Raw genomic sequence first — 17,582 nt, forward strand, 5'->3', positions numbered from 1 at the left:
GAAGAACAGCTAATGAAGACCTCACATCCACATGCACACAAAAGCCAAGTTTGTGATGCAGTCTGGTGGGAAACGAGGGTGCCACCGCTACTGCAGATGGGCGCGTCTCCCGGAGGAACGTTATGACACTAGGAAGTCTTCCAGATCTAGATTCTACCAAAATACAGAATCCTGATGCTAAGGAGGGAAATGTGACGATCCAAGACCAGAAAAACATAAACAACAAAAAGTTTAAATAAGGAATATGAAAGGGTTTTTTAAAAACTGACATTTATTTTGGAAACTGTAAAAAAAAAAAAGTGTTAAAACTTACTTCTAAAGGTATTGAATCAGAAAACATGAGGAACCAAACTAGATATTATACAGTTTTATAGATTTCTCTGTTGCTTTTTTTACACCCCCACCCAATAATTTCACAATACAACACTTTTAGGTAGCTTCTTTGGTTTCGGCTTGTTTGGGCAACAGCGAGTCAGTCTTCAGCAGCAAACCTTCGCTGGTTGAACTACGAAGGAAGGCACGCACCACAAATGGACCTAAAACAAAAAACCAGCTGTGACATATCTAGGAAAGCCTGTGGGACTCGGATGCTCCCCTAGAAGGTCTGCGCTGCTATCTGGACAAACCGACAGCACTGGAGTCATTCTGGGAATGACACACTCTCTAGAAATTCAGTCCTTTCTTCTGCAAGATCATTACCTACTATTTACTTACTGCAATGTCAACAGCAAAGGGAGCAGGGTGATGTTTACAGCTTATGGGAACACTCCAAATACTTATCTAAAGCAGTCAGCTCAGATGGTAACTTTGAGTACCAAACAGTTGATAAAATTCACAAATTAAAAATTTTTTTCCGAAGAACAAAGTTAAGAGGCTTCATTTAAAATGGCAAAAAAAAAAGATAAATAATTTTTAGAGAACTTATTGTCCTAGGGCTGGAGGGATAGCTCAGCCATTAAATGCTAGACTCGCAATCAAAAATATAAGTGAATTTACTGTCCATTATTCTTTGATTAACTCAGAAGATCAAAGTTCCCTATGGAACATAAGAATCTGTATATATATATATATATATATATATATATATATATATATATATATATACACATACACATTATCTGTGGCCATATTTTGGGTGAAAGAATTAATAAATGTAATATTCAATCACCGATGTGCTTAATTCTCAAGAATGGCAGAAGAAGCTCAAACTTGTGTTTTAATTAACTTGATTATAGAACTAAATCCTGTGAACTCCCAGCATAGGGACTTCATGGGGACAGTCACTGGAGCCTGATGAGCTGTTTCCAGTGTGGATTTGTGTGAGGAAAGAACACAGGAGTAGCTTGGGTTGCAGCTACTAAAGTGTCCAAGTTAGTGATTCTGCCCATGGCACGAGAGTCACCCATTGACAGGAACACTCTGCTGCCACAGCAAAAGTACCTATTTCTGTTATAAAATAAAGATTAGTCTTTTTTTAGACCAGGCTGGCCTCCAACTCACAGAGATCCACCTGCCTCTGTCTGCCTCCCAAGTGCTGGGATTAAAGGTGTATAACACCAACAGCCGGCTAAAGATTAATCTTAAGAAGGCCAACTGGTTTCAAAATACAATTTCATAAATGACTTTCTTTTCTATTTAACACCATTGTAATTTTAAAGCAATTAGTTTTCTTTAAACCTTAATATATTTAACAGTAGAAATAATATGCAAATTTACAAAAGTTTGGGGGTATATTCTTTATTATTGATAAAGAAGTCCCCTCTCTAAAACTTATGATTCATGTATAAGATAATTAAGAATCCTTTGGAAAAATAAATTTTATTTACTTAATCCCTGGAAGTACTGTAGCTATAGTACTTGTATGTTACCTCTTTGTCTGAATAGTTTATATTTGTAAAGTATCACTGGGGTTTAAGAAAGTCTACCCTCACCCAGCTACTCACCCAGATTTAGTGGTCTGTGCCTACAGACTTCATTTATAACTGCTTTAAGATTGGCTGTTACTTGGTCACTTGGCATATCCAACTGAAAGAAAGAGAGATATTTAACATTATTAACAGCATCACAATTTGGTAGCTGCATCAGTATGTATTCTAGATGCAATGACCTACTGAGAAACTCTACTATAAAGACAAACAACAAGAACCCTGTAATTCTTTTAGAAGCATGTATACATCTTTACATATTTACATGTCAAGAGTTATTATACAGAATATATCCTAATGGGTGATTTTTAAGTCTTCCTATTTGAGGTTCTGAAATTCCAAGTAATTCCCCCAAAGTATACCCCAAATATATATATACTATTCACTTACCCCCCAAAATAGAAATATTTTCTCTTTTATTTATGTGTATGTGTGGGTGGGTGGGTGGGTGTATCTGTGCACACATGTGGGTAGAAGTTGATGTTGGGTGTCTTCTTTTATTGCACAAGATCTCTTGATGAACCTGAAGTTCATCAATTTGGCTAAGCTAGCTGGCCACTGAGCCTCAGGGATTCTCCTGTCTTTGTCTCCCCACTACCAGAATTATAGACATGTGACACCATGCTTGAGAAATGTATGTTATATTTCATATCAGCAAAGCATACGCATGAACACATCTGAAAAGCCTTGCTCAAGGTCATGAGAACTTGCTCAAGAAAAAATGCTCATCAGCATACTTGTATTCCCGCACGCGCGCGCGCGCACACACACACACACGCACACACACACACACACACACACACGCCTCTGCTTTCGGGGTCTTCAGGGATTTCTGAGAAAGATGGCGAGAGAAGAAAGACCCCTGAAGAAACAGGACCCCTGGGCCAGTGTGAGAACCACTTGCACTGACTTAAATTCATCTGACTTTTTTGGAGGACTATGGTTTTCAGGGACAAAAAATACCTCCACCTTTTGCAGAGAACAAAAATATAAAAAGCAAGACACATATAAATGAACTTTAAATAATGCATACTCCTTTTGAAGCAGCCAGTTTCTGTATTCTGAGTGTGATTCCAGCAAACTAGAGACAGACTGTTTGTTCACAGTGACATTTACACTACTGTATAGGAGTCACTCTCACAGAGGGCATATCTTATCTCTAGTTTCTGAAGAGAATGACTAGAAAATAGAAACTTTGGCACCCCATTTTGCTAATTCAATTTCTAGTCTATTTAAATTTGAGTTTATGAAGCAAAGTCTCAGAGCTAAAAATCATCACTGACAAAAGAACTAAATGCTGTACCATCACAAGACATGCATTGTCAATAAATAATGTGTACTATCATAAAAAACAAAAACCATAAGCAGTTTTCCAGAGTGACACTTTCACAAAACCCTCTAAGAGATAAAACGCCTACAATATCATATCTGATAAAAAATGATCTGTGTGTATCATTGAGTTTAAAGTAATATTATCTCCATGAAACCCTTTAGAGGTCAACTCATTTTTCAATGATTAGAGTGGATGCTGCAATATAAATTTATTAGGTGCCCTAAATCCTGTAAAGACGGAAATGATAACATATCCATCTGAAACGCTCCCAAATGTATCCCGATGCTTTTCTGATGAACAGATGTTGAGTAGCATTTTTGAGTTATCATTTCATGACATAACCATTATAGTGAGGCATATGAAAATTCTACATTCTGCAGGAAAAGTCATGATGATATAATTAATCCTTGAAGTACGTGAATATCCCATTTGAAAGTATTATAAACCAGTTATTTATTGTCTGATTATTTCTTAGAATGTTATATCCATTTCTCCTCCCATTCTCTCTCTGCATATATATTACAAATCTGGGTTAGTGAGATGACTCAGCAGGTAGACACTTATTTGCCAAATCTGATGACCTAAGTTCAACTCCAAGACCTACATAGTGGAAGAAGAGAATTGATTCCTACAAATTCTTCTATGACCTTCACAAATGTGCTGGGACATGTTTGTGTCTACACACACACACACACACACACACACACACACACACACACACGTTGTAGAAAATTATTTTAAGGTTACAAGGTGTGTTACTTTTGTTTATGCTGCATTTGTTTAACTCTGTAAAGCTGTGTTACTATGCCTGTTTAAAACACCTGGTGGTCTAATAAAGAGTCAAATGGTCAATAGCTAGGCAGGAGGAAGGCTAGGCTAGGCAGGGATGACAGGCAAAGAGGATAAATAGGAGGAGAAATCTGGGAAAAGGAGGAGCAAGACAGCAAGGAGAGGACATCAGAGGCCAGCCACCCAGCCAGCCATGGAGCAGGGGTTAAAGTAAGATACACAGAAGTAAGAAAAGGAAAAAGCCCAGAGGCAAGAGGTAGTCAGGCTAATTTAAGAAAAGCCAGGAAGAAACAGGACAAAAAAAGGCTGGGTGTTTATAAGAAAGTGTAAGCTTCCATGTGTGATTTATTTGGGAACTGGATGGCTGGCCCTCCCAAAAAAACAAAAGAGTAAAAAAAAAAAAAAAAAAAAAAAAAAAAAAAAACAAACGACACATACTGCATAAATAAATATAATAAAATTTATAGATATTATAGATATATATAGATAAAAGGACATATTAAGTTTTATTACATCTCCAATTAAAAGTAGCTCAGCAGTTAAAGCACTGGCTGATCTTTCAGAGGACCCAGCTTCAATTCCCAGCACACATATTGTAGCTGATATCCAGTTCCAGGAGATCTGATGCCCTCTTCTGGTCACCATGAGCACTACATGCATGTTATACACAGACATACGTGCAGGCAAACAATAAAATACCTGCAGAAATAAATATTCAAGCAGCCAGCCTCTGTGACTGGATTGTTCTCATAGAGTTCTGATAACATTCTACAATCTCCAGATGACTGATCACCTGTAACTGGGAACTGCAGAGGACTGATGCCTTGGATAAGCACTTGCCACCATCTGGGCCCAGCACCACCTCCCAACACGAGATTCCAAAATCAAGTGTAGCTTTTCAGAGAGCTTTTACTCCCCATGACCCGTGACAGCGTAAACTGCGAGTTTCACACAACATTAAGTAGAGTAGTAAGAACAATAATTGATTCTGTAACTCCATTTAATGGGGACTTACTCTGGGTTAAGCTCTGCATCTGAATAGATAGACTCATTCGGTTCTCCTAAGAACTCTATGTGGCAGATATTATTATTATTATTATTATTATTATTATTATTATTATTATTATTCAGTTACAATTAAACACCGAGACCCAGAAAACAAATCATCTATTAAGAGCACATGCAAGTCAGGTGTGGAGGCACATTATGTGATCCCTGCACTAGAGAGGCTCAGGCAACAGGATCAATAATCTGAGGCCAGCCTGTTCTACTTAGCAAATTCTAGGCCATCCTGGGTTACAGAGTAAGACCATGATTCAAAAACCAAACACACAGGTGAGAAGTAACCCCAAAGTCACACGTCTAAGCCTTACAACACTCAGGCAAGGGTGGAGGAAAACCCCCTCCACCCCATCACCTCCTGGCTTGTGATGACCCTGACATAGTTATAATGTGCAGTGGTCTGAAAAGCAGACATGCTTGTTGTGAGTCAAGAGGAGGGAAGAAGGAACTATGTGAGGCACCCAGGAAAAGAATAAGCATTTAAGAGGGAAATTATTAACATTTGCCATCAATCCTCTACTGTCTTGTTTAGATGTTATCACCATACAATTAAGAAAATTTATATAACCTCCACTCACTGTCAAGCAACATGCTGGAAAGTAGGACCAGGAAGATGAGTGGGATACAAACACTGCTTCAAGGGACTACAGTGTAGTCACGACGTGCCTCTCTAACTAAAGGAACAGTGCCACAAGGAATGAATGAGTAAGTACCACCAGTACCCGAGAGGGAGATAGACTGATACACTTCACAACAAAGCTGAGTCTTAAAGGATGAAGAGTTCTGCAGAGGAACCACCAGGAGGCACTGTAATGATAAAAGCGCACCAGGAGACAGGCCCTAGAAGACCAAAGGACTGAAGAGGAAAGGGTGTGAGTGCTGATGTTCATGCCCCCGCCCCCAGAGTGCAGGTGTGCAGATGGAGAGGACTGTCAGTCTAAAAACACTTAGACCAAGGGCTGTGGGACTGGTGCTATTCCAAGTCCCCACGTGTCAACAATAAATCAACCTGGGTTTCCATGAGATACTTTCTAGCTTTAAAATGCCAATTTCAATAAAACCAAACCAAATTACTATGTAGGTTCAGCAAACTTTTAAAAGTGGTCTTCAAGTTGTACCAGGAAACAGAGAATTTGATATTAACATAGTAAGAAGTGACTTAATGTTACTAAGCCAATGAATCACATATCTTATCTGTTTTAGAAAGAATTCTGGAGGAAGCACATAAAAACAGGACTTGGTACACTTTATTTGTAAATGGTGAGATAGTAAATGTGTAAGGCTTTGCAAACCATATGGACTCTGTTACAACTGCTCAAGGCTGCTGGGCCAAAGCAGAAGCTAAAACAATACATAAATGAGTGCAGCTGTGTTCCAACAAAACTTCCTTTACGAGAACAGGTGGAGAGCTGGGTTTTGCCCAGAGTCGGGTTTGCGGGTTGTGGCACCAAAACAGCCGAGAGACATTTAGGAAGTGACTGAGCAGAAGTAACTATTCCTTCCTTCCAAAGCAAGAAAGGGATTTGTTGGTGCCCCTTTACTTAAAAGAACATGAAGCTTAAAAAAAAAAAAAAAAAAAAAAAAAAAAAAAAACTTATTTTCCATACCAGTCCCAGTTCCCTCTCCCTCTAGTCTTCCTGCTCCCCCCAACCATTTCCCCACCCAGCACCACCTGTCCACACCTCAGAGAGGGTGAGGCCTTCCATGGAGAAGCAACAAAGTCTGTCACATCATTTGTGGCAGAACAAAGATTTCCCCCCTCCCCGTATCTAGGCAAGGTATCCCTCCACGAACATGAGGCTTTTTGTCCAATAGATTTAGCTTATTATTATGTGTCTACTATGCAGATGAGGAAAAATGTTTTGTTTGGCTAAGAATTGCACTGCAATTTAAAAATAACAGTAGGAAAAATTCCTAGCAACAATATCAACAGCTGTTGTAAATTTTATGCATGCATTTGAAACAAGTTCTTTATGGCTGATGAAAGGGCCCAAATCTGGAAACAAAAATAGAAAATGTATTGTCTTATATCCTCCATAAAAGAAAGGTACCAATGGTTAAGGCCACCTAATGTCTTCTCTATCAATTCAAAGTAGAAACAGACACCAGGAAAGATGGTAAGGCTCCAGACACCTCCCATGGGGAGATCAGGACCGCTGTAAGAAGAGGAGGCTGCTGGTAGATCCTGTGATATGCAGTTCTACCCATTAAGATGTGGCCAGAAAGCATTAACAATGCAGGGACTGTGAATACTCCCAGGTAAGCAGAGATACCCTGCCTCTCCCTTCACACTCCAGCAGGCCTCTCTACACCCAGAGTCCAGAGTAATCAGGCCCAAAATGGTGCTGGAGGCAAAGACAGCTTAGGTCTTTGTCTTATATCCTTATAAGACAATGCACTCCTAGATCTAGAACAAGGGAAAGCAGAGGACCAAGCAACCCTCCCTACTTCAGGCCACTAACACAAAAGCCTGCCTCCGAATGGCAAAGGAAGTCTCTGGGTAGGAGACTGGTATCAGAAACTGGAATGACTGCCCTTTCAACCATGAACAACCATTAGAATCATGATAGCTGCCCAACAGCTATCTGCTTGTGCCTAACAGGGGGGGGGGCATTGCACTGAGCAGGGCTGGAAGTAGGGAATGGGAAAACATATTTCAAGTTTTAGTTTCAGTAAATGTGGACTTCTTTTCAATAAACAACTGTTCATTTACACAGACATAGAATATATTCTGTGTGTATGAGAAATGTATGTTCTTAGAAGCAATTTCATAGCAATGAAACATTAGCAGCAATCTAAATGCCCAACAAAAGGAATGAGGTTGAATAAATTATGATATATCTACACAAGAGACTATAAAACAGCTATTAAAATTCTCTGAAAGAATTTTTATGACATAGAAGAGGGCTTAAGACTCAGTGTTAAGGATACCAAACTCAGCATGTAACAGGAATACAGAAACCAAAATAGCACATGCATGAAGCAGGGCAGTGATGAATAGGGCTCAGATGTCACCACGATGACAGGGGTTTGAGTTGTCTCTGCAGTCTTAGCTAAGCTAGTCAGTATTGTCCAAATACCTTTGGAGGTACATGTATTCCCCCAGTAAACAAGTGGCTTTTGTTTAGTACTAAAATTACAAAACCCAGGGGCTGCAGAGTTGACCCAGCAGTTACAAACATCTTTTGAGCAACCACATGGCAGTGTCCATCCTCCTCTGGCCTTGATACACATCATATGTGCACACACTGTATTATATACATGCAGGAAGAACATTTATACACGTAAAAAATAAAGACATATATATTTTTTAAATTCCAATATCAGGGCTGAGGGTGTTGCCTAGCATGTGTGAGGCCCAAGGTTCAGTCCCCAGCAACACAAAAAATAAGATAAACGGTTATAAAACCAGACCTTTAAGATTCTGCATAGATTACATGGTATACTTCATTTATTCATAAAGAAACAAAGTAATATTGGTACTAAAAGATAAACCCAAATCCCTACCCACCAAATATCAGAACCTGTAACAAGCTATGCTGTCACATGTTTTTATACTTTTAAAATTACATATTTTTAAAGTGAGAGGGAACAGAGTTGCCCTTCTGGGGAGTACAGCTTTGTGAATTTTAACTCGTGCATGCATTTTAGCAATACCTATACATACAGAGGCCAAAATGAAGAAGACCCTTCTGTAACCCTCAAGAATACATATACCAGGCACCCCTAACTCCTGACAACCACTGCACTGCCAATACAGTTTAATGTTTTCAAAACTGCCATTTAAACAAAACAGTATGCAAGCCATTCAACAGCAACTCTCTACTTCTTGTAAGCCCTGGTAAATCCCAGCCTACTGTCTCTGAATTGTACTCTTCTAGGTAGTTCACAAAAAATGGCATCATACAATATTTGTCCTTTGGCTATCTTATTCCACCTAATGTGTCTTCAAGATTCAAACAAAAGTATATGCAAGACTTCTTCATTAAGATAATCTGTTCTCTGCGCATGTCACATTTTGTTCATCTCCTCTTTGCTGATGGACCCTTGAGTTGTTTGCTCTGTTAGGCTACTGTATATAGTTGTTGTCAATATAGATAGACTTACAGTTTGAGTATTTCTTTCTGTTCTTCTTATATCTAGAGATAGAACTGCATTGTATGGTAATTCTATTTTGCCATTCAAGGAATTGACATCATTTTGATGATAATAAGCATTTCATATTCCCACTAGTGGTAAGCAAGAGTTCCAGTCTTTCCATTTTTTACTAACACTTATATTATATACATACACTGACAATAGCTATCCTAAAAGGTGTGAATTGGTCTGGCTGATTCTAACTTGTACTTTCCTGATAGCTTGCTGCTTAGTATGTCTTCACTGTTTGGGGCCATGTATATGTCTCCACTGCAGACAGATGTATTTGAAGCTTGGTTCACTTTAAAACTAAGTCACTTATATGCTTATTATTTAATGGCAAAATTCTCTCTATATATTTTAGTGACAAACACTGTACACATGGATGGAGGTTTGCACTAAGTGTCAAGTTTTAATCTTTATGAATACCAATTTGCCTTTCTTCCCTTGTTGTCTTCGTTTTTTATGTCTGTATGTAACCTTCTGAGATTTATCTGAACATTTATGTCTATCAACAACTTTTTATTACTGAGTAGTGTCACACTGTATGAAAGTACCAGAGACGATTTCAGTCCATCCAAACAGGACACGAGTTTACAGTTATAGGTTGAGCATCCCTAATCACAAAATCTAAAACACGGAGCTGGATTTGTAGCTCATTTGGTAGAGGTCTTGACTAGCACACACAAGGCCAAGGATGCAGTCTGAAGCAGGCCTAATCCGAGTGTGGTGGTTCACTCCTGTGCTCCGAGGTGGAGGCAGAAGCTCAGAACCAATCTCAGATCAAAAGGTGTCTGAGACCACTCTGGGCTGCATACAAAAGACCCTGCTTCAAAACAGTAAAACAAAATAAAAATAATTTCTGAAATGCTTCCAAATCTTTTTCACTTCGAGACAGACAGACATTTATGAGCTGGCATAGACTCGTCATGTGGCCGATGGGGGATGTCCTTCGTACATATGTTTCTCTTACTAGTGAATAATAAATGCTGATTGGACAGTAGTCAGGCAGGAAGTATGAGGAGATGAGGAGACTGCTGGAAAGAGGAAGGCAGAGAGGAGCTATGAGGGGGATGCCATGAAGCTGCAGGAGGAGTAACATGCCAGAGCATTACAGTTAAGCCACAGCTTCATGGCCATGCATAGTTTAATAGAAACAGGTTAATAAGTAAGAAAGAGCTAGCCAATAAGAAGCCTGAGCCATTGACCAAACAGTTTAAAATCAATAGAAGCCTCTGTGTGTTTATTCAGGACCAAATGGCTGCGGGCCTCAGTGGGACAGAGAACTGTCATCAGCCTAGGCCAGTCCTAAACTCTCTAAGAGTCTTTTACTGCACTGTCTCCCACATGCCCGGTTTACAGATCATACACCAACCCACCTAGCAAAAAAAAATTCTGAAATTTTGGAGTACCAAGGTGATGCTTTAAATTTTTCATTTAGGAATGCTCTAGAATTTCAGGTTATGAAAACTCACTGAGTAAAATCTTCAAATATTCCAAACTTGTTAAAACAAAGCAAGCAACAAAACCACAGAAATACAGCAGATTGTTCAGTATTTGCAGTAAAGGACACTTGGCCAGCAAGTAAACATGTATGTTCAGATATCTGTGAATGTGAGTTTTAGTTTCACATTAAACATTTTACTTCTGTGGGGTTTTAACCCTTGGGCAGAAGAGCTGGGCTACACTGTCAGAGCATGGCTGGCTCTATAAACCATACCAAGCTGTTTTCCAGAGTGGCTGCCCTCGGCTGTGAGTCTAGACACAGGTGGAGACAAGCATGGGTTACTTGTCTGCAGGATGCTCCTTCCTTTCCTTCTGGAGCTCCACTGATAGGAAACCTCCATCCTTTTGTCACAGCCCTATGAGCTCTCCCCTTATTTATTTATTGTTTGTTTGGTTGGGGAGTCTGCTTTCCAACTTGACTAATTTCTGTGACTTATCTTCAAGTTCTTTGACTTTCAGCTTCAGGAATTCATGCACAGCCTGTGGCTGCATTCATACCCGCTGCCTGAGTCAGGTTCTGCTGAGACCTGGCCTGACACCAACAGAGGGAGACAAGGACGACGCTGTCAGTTTGGCGCTTTTCCTCATTCAGGTCTCCTCCAAACTGCTACTGTGTCACCTTCATAGTCCTCAGCCACAAAGCCATACACTGTTCAGGGTCCCTCACAGCCACACTCAGTGGGTGTCACGTGGGATGAGGCCCTCCCAGGTTTCTGTGTATGCAACCAGTAATTCAGGGTTGGTAAACATTTTCAGTAAAAGGTTGGACCATATTTCAGTATTCAGGCCTTCAGTTTTAAGGGTCATATATGAGTATTAATTTTGAATTTGTTAAAGATCATTTTTAGCCTGTCATTGGTGGCACACGCCTTTAATCCCAGCACTCGGGAGGCAGAGACAGGCGGATCTCTGTGAGTTCGAGGCCAACCTGATCTATAGAACGAGTTCCAGGACAGGCTCCAAAGCTGCACAGAGAAGCCCTGTCTTGAAATAACAAACAAACAAACAAGATCATTTTTTAAAATGTTATTTTATAAATTTTATGTCTGTCTGTGTGCATTGAGTATGAATGCCCCTGCAGACCAGAGGCATCAGATAAAGGGAGCTAGAGTTACTGGCAGTTTTGAGTACCTGAGGTGAGTGCTGGGGTCTTGGGTGAATATAGTTTCTCCTCTGTCTTAGCACCCTACCCTTGGAGATCTCAGATCTACTACTGACATATTCCACCTCTTGTATTTTACATCCTACAGGACCCTCATTTGTGACACTGTACTACATGAAAACTAACAAGGAAAACTTAACTGGCTGGAAAGAATGAGGGGAAAGAAGAGGACGTGGCCATGAGCCAGTGAGACATCTAGTGGCATCTGACAAACAGTATTCTTTGTTACCCACTATTTTAATTTATGTCCTAAATGAATCCTACAATGTTCACACCTTGTCTATCTGAACTCCAGCTGCTCACTTTTGCTGTCCCAACGAGTTCACTGTCCTGAGAACTCTGACTCAGCACAGGGTCTGACTATATTCATGCCCATACCTTGCACTTTGTTTATTTTTGTTACATTACACTTCAGCTTCTATCAAAGCCAGGCTGACAACATTCTTGCCTCAAGATGCCTCACTATTATGTAAACAAGGAGAGAGACAACCATGAATGCACCATGTCTACAACTTCAAACATGTCTTCAGCTTTTAAAAGAACACAAAAAATAGCACATCAAAGGAACTGCTGCCTCCATACCACACAGTTCAAAGCTCCAAATACATGTGGAAGCCAGACAAGACATGCTAGTTAAACCAGGGTTTGATATGCTCTGTGTAAACAGATTTACATTGTCCGCCCTCTCCCTTCTTTTAGGTTTGATTGCCTATAACATTGTTGTTCATAACGCTCCAAAATTAGGTATTTATGTGACTGTAAAGGGTTAATAAAGTTATTTTGCTTCAGTATTATGATAATTTAATGTCAGAATTAAGCAATTATATAAATGCATTTAAAGCATACTCTTCATAATTTCAAATATTCTAGATTTTATATCCTAATCATATATCAATAAGTTAAATAAATGTAACTTTTAGAATATAAACACAATGGCATTCATACTTTAAAAATAGGTACTTTCTTTTTGTTCTTTTGTTTGTTTGTTTGTTTTGTGAGGCCGAGTCTCATTCCGTAGGCCTGGCTATGCAGAAACTTGATCTTCTCCATCAACCACCCAAGTGCTGGGACTGCAGCCATGCACCAGCATGCCCAGCTCTGTTACTTTCTTTAAAACACTCTGTTTTCTATTATAGACTTCATTTCATGTGCATGTGTGTGTATATGTGCAGGCACATGTACACAGGGGCCTATGTGTGAGGCCAGAGATCAGCACTGGGTGTCTCTTTTAACCATGTTCCACCTTATTTTTTGAAACAGTCTTTTACTGAACCTGGAGCTCAACAATTTGGGAAGAGTGGGTAGCCAAAGCCCAAGGGATCCTCCTGTGATAGGGAAATGTCCTTCTGTATGCTGTAAATATGTGTTTCTCTTATTGGTTTAATAAACCACTGATTGGCCAGTAGCCAGGCAGGAAGTATAGGCAGGGCTATAAGACTAGGAGAATTCTGGGAAGAGGAAAGAGAGAGGAGCCACCAGGGAGACACCATGTAGCTACTAGGAAGATTGGATGCTGGACATTCTCCAGTAAGATAAAGCCATGTAGAAATACAAAGATCAATAGAAATGGGGTAATAACTAAGAGAGAGCTACCCAATAAGAAGCCTGAGCCATCAGCCAAACAGTTTATAATTAACAGATGCCTCATTGTGTTTACTTGGGGCTAAACAGCTGTGGGACCAAGTAGGACAGAAACTCCCATCTACACTCCAGTCTCCAGCTCCCTAGTGCAGCAAACATTTACCAACTGAGTCATCTCCCAAACCCCTGACTTAACTTGATTTTATAGCACACTGGTAGGAACTGTCTAGTGATATAAGAAAACAACAGGAAAACAACAGCAAGAGTAAACATGCATGGTATTACTGCAATCAAAGCTGGTCAAACTGTACATCACCACGAAGGCAAGATTTACTGCCAACTATGAAGTAATACAAACTTTATACACATTCACATGCATTTTCCCACAAATTTAATTCTTTTACATCTTTCTGGTATGCTGTTAGACAACTAACAAGAAGGGAACAGTATAGGAAAAAAAAGTAGAGAGACAATAAGAAAACAGCAAAACTTCAAGAGGCTATTAGAAGTGGGGAAAAAAGAGGTTGAGAGGAAGAAAACTAAATCTGAAAATAAATAGAAAATGTATAACTTATAACAATTATTTTTAATGTCAAATAATCTCAAAGTATCAGAGATGAGCAAATATCTCTTTTCTGGAAATGAAAACATAGTAAAGTTACTACAAATGTTCAAAATACAAAGAGGGCCAGTGTAAAGCTAGTTGGAGCCTTACTATATACTATTAACCTCAGGCCACACTTCTTTTCATCTCCTCTGAGCCAGAGGATGAGGCCTTATTATCCATCCTGGGAACCAGGACAAAGGATAAGGGAAGAGGGGAAAAGAAGAGGGACCTCTCAGTATTCTGTATATATGGGATATGCACATGTGGGCTACAGTCAGGGTTCATTTATTATGTATGTATATCAGATATGTACATGAGGGCTACTATTAGGGTTCATAATTCCATATATATGGGACATGCATGTAAGAATTACAGTCAGGATTCATACATTCCATGAAAACAAATTTCTTATCTATTTCATTGATGGATTTACCTCTACTATGTACATACCTGATATACAGCAGCCATGCAAGATTCAATAAACTAATGAATAAGTCATGAATCTCTGGGTCATGGCTAACACATCCACTTGGTAAATACGAATGTTCTGCATGCCACCAAAAGTCCACTGTTATCCTCAAATGGGTTAGTGAGGTCAAAGGCCTCTAGACAAAGGTTTTCCTACTAAGAGTCAAGGACTTTTCTATGAGGAACTATCTGGGGGACATATTGCTAAGAAAATCCACAATTCTTTTCACTCATATGTCAAGATAATTGTTTGTGTTTGTATAATTGTCTCAGAATGCCTGGGCATACCCTCCTTCATGGGTACCATATTTTAACACTTTGTTTCTGTAACACCCCAGCCTTTTATTCCTCAGAACCTTCAATCTGCTCATCCCGCTCCCAAGATTACCTTCCTTCCCCATAACTTTATAATCTGATCTTTAAAATCATGCAAATTTTATTCCATGCAAATGTCACCTCTTAGGGATGCCTTCCCTAATCAAACCCACGTAAATCTCTCTCTCTCACACACACACACACACACACACACACCACACCACCATCACCATGCCATCCCTGCTGCTACTAAAGTCCATGCATATATTTATGCATTACCTATATTCTCAACATTTGAAGGCAAGCACTTTGGAGTTTATTCATAGTACTATATCCCACAGTCAGGAAGTTGTTAACACTGAAGGATTTCCAGGATAAGTCTATGTACTTTGTGACAGAAGGGATAGTAAGGAAGGAGCAAACACTGAAGGGCAAAGTATCAAAAGTGTCATCAGCCCACGTAGGGACCACTGACAAGATCATCTTATCCATACTAGTATTCTTGCATTATTAACCTGAGTTACTAACTCATGGGATGAATGGAAGGAACACAGGCATAATAAAGGGAGTGAGAGCAAAGTAACTGAGAGGGAATAAAGTGTTTTGGATATAACACAATCTGGGACACCAACAGAAGCCAGACTTCCCGTGTTTGCATAGCACCTTCTTGCTCAAGGCAAACCCCAGGTAAAGATAGTCTTTCTGCTCAGCAGTCTCCTTTTGGGGAGGAAAGAAACTGATGAGTGTTAAGGTTTTATAAAGCAATGAGTTCCAAGAAATACATGTACTTTACTTCATTATCTGAAATGCTGTGGATATTCACTAATTTCTAAGAACATGAGGGATCCCTGGTAGCCTGAGAAAAAAGGAAATGCATATTTCTGGTCTTATATATTAGAAAACAATGCAATGAAAAAAATCTTTTTTAAATTTTCATTTGAATGGAGATTCATATTCGTAAAGAATTGGGGGGATGATTGTAATAAAAACAATAATGGAAGTGGCAATTTTTTAAGAATTTATTTTATTTTTATGTATTGTGTGGATACATGGATATGCAGATGCCCAAGAAGGCCAGAAAGGGGCAATCCAGGGAGGTGGAAGCAGTTGTGAGCCACTCTGTAAGGAAGCTGAGAATCAAACTTATATCCTCTGGAAGAGCAACAGGTACTCTTAACGATGGAACCATTCTCCTAAGAATAAATGTCATATTCTTAAAGTCTTAAATATGACACATATTCTTAAACTATACAATTTAGTTCTGACCTATGTTTACACTCACAGGACCACTACTAGTCAAGATAATTAATCACTTCCACAATTCATTATGTTGCTTTGTAATTCCTATTTCCTGACCTTCCCTCACCCATTTCTGTCCTCAAGTAACCACTAGTCATTTTTTCTATCAAATAAGTTAACTACCATTTGCTAGAATTTTATATGAATAGAATCATACAGTACATACCCTCTTTTCCTGGCTTTTCTTTCATTCTGCATACATTAGAATATATGGAGTTTATTTATTACTTTTGTTTATATGTATCCTGTCATGGATATTTAGGATGTTTCCAATTTGGAAATATTATAAACACATCTGTTCCAAAATCTCTGTTTAAACATGTGTTTTCATTTCTCCTGAATGCATGGCTAAAAGTGGAATAGCAGAACTGGGTGGTAGGAGGAAGTTCAGCCTCTTCATAAATCACTAAATTGCTTGCCAGTGAGGTTGCATCATTTAAAAAACAGAATTTTCCCACAAACAGTGTGTAAGTGGTCCAGTCTACTATGTCCTCAACAGCACTTGGGATGGGTACAGGGGAGTAGTCTTACTCATCCAGTAGATACGTAGTGATAGGCCCTCATGTTTTGATTTACACTGCCTCAGTGACTAAAGATGCTGACCATTAAGTCATGCTTGTTTGTCATTTGTCCCATCTCTTTTAAGTGTTCAAATATTCTGCCAATTTAAACATAATGGGTAGTTCAATGAACTTAAGAAGCTTTATGTATTCAGAATTTACCAGACATGATTTGCAAATATTTTTTATAATCCATAATAAAAAAAAAAAAAAAAGATAAGAGAAAACTGTGTAGACAACTGATTTCCAGTCACTTGGAGTGGATAAACCATACTTTTTCCAAGAAAAGCCACCAAAAACAGTTGGATATTTGTCTGCAACATCAACCCTCATACACATACATTACCTATGAGACTTTGGGTTTCAGTTCACTAATGTGGTGAATTAGTGTTAAACCAACCTTGAATTCCTCAAGTAACTGTTTGGTCACTCCCATAGCTTACACAAAGTTAGTCCCCTCCAAAACTCATGTAGAAATTGGACTGCCCCATGGCAGTGTTGGACAGTGGGGTCCTGCAAAGTTATCAGATTAAAAGTGATAACTGCCTTACAGACAATGTGTCGTTATAAGGCAAGGCACCTTCTCATGGCTTTTCTCTCCAGCACAGCTTGCACACGTTCCCTTCCATTCTTCTGCTATGACATAATGTAGCATGAAGTTTTCCCCATATACCAAAACCATCCTTTTGGACACTGCCACCTTTAGAACCACACACTACCAAAAATCTTTATTTTTTTTTTTAATATCACCCAGTCTCAGGCATTCTGTTAGATAGAACATGCATAGAAAATGGACTTAGACTGTCAAAAATAGTTGTTAAAAGTAGGTTAATTTTTT

General features: G+C 39.1%; 1 protein-coding gene across 1 annotated transcript in view; it reads right to left on the reverse strand.

Moving 5' to 3' along the window:
- Positions 1-293: 293 nt before the first annotated feature.
- Mrpl1 (mitochondrial ribosomal protein L1) overlaps positions 294-17,582 on the reverse strand; it is a 52,783-nt gene continuing 35,494 nt past the window's right edge. Inside the window, exons 8-9 of the mRNA XM_051198475.1 lie at positions 1,944-2,025; positions 294-536 (exon numbers count right to left, since the gene is read on the reverse strand). Coding sequence (XP_051054432.1) covers positions 430-536; positions 1,944-2,025 — 189 coding nt within the window. The 3' untranslated portion in view covers positions 294-429. The remainder of the gene's footprint in view (positions 537-1,943; positions 2,026-17,582) is intronic.

This window comes from Phodopus roborovskii, unplaced genomic scaffold (genome assembly GCF_943737965.1).
Source record: "Phodopus roborovskii unplaced genomic scaffold, PHOROB, whole genome shotgun sequence".
Taxonomy (NCBI): Eukaryota; Metazoa; Chordata; class Mammalia; order Rodentia; family Cricetidae; genus Phodopus; species Phodopus roborovskii.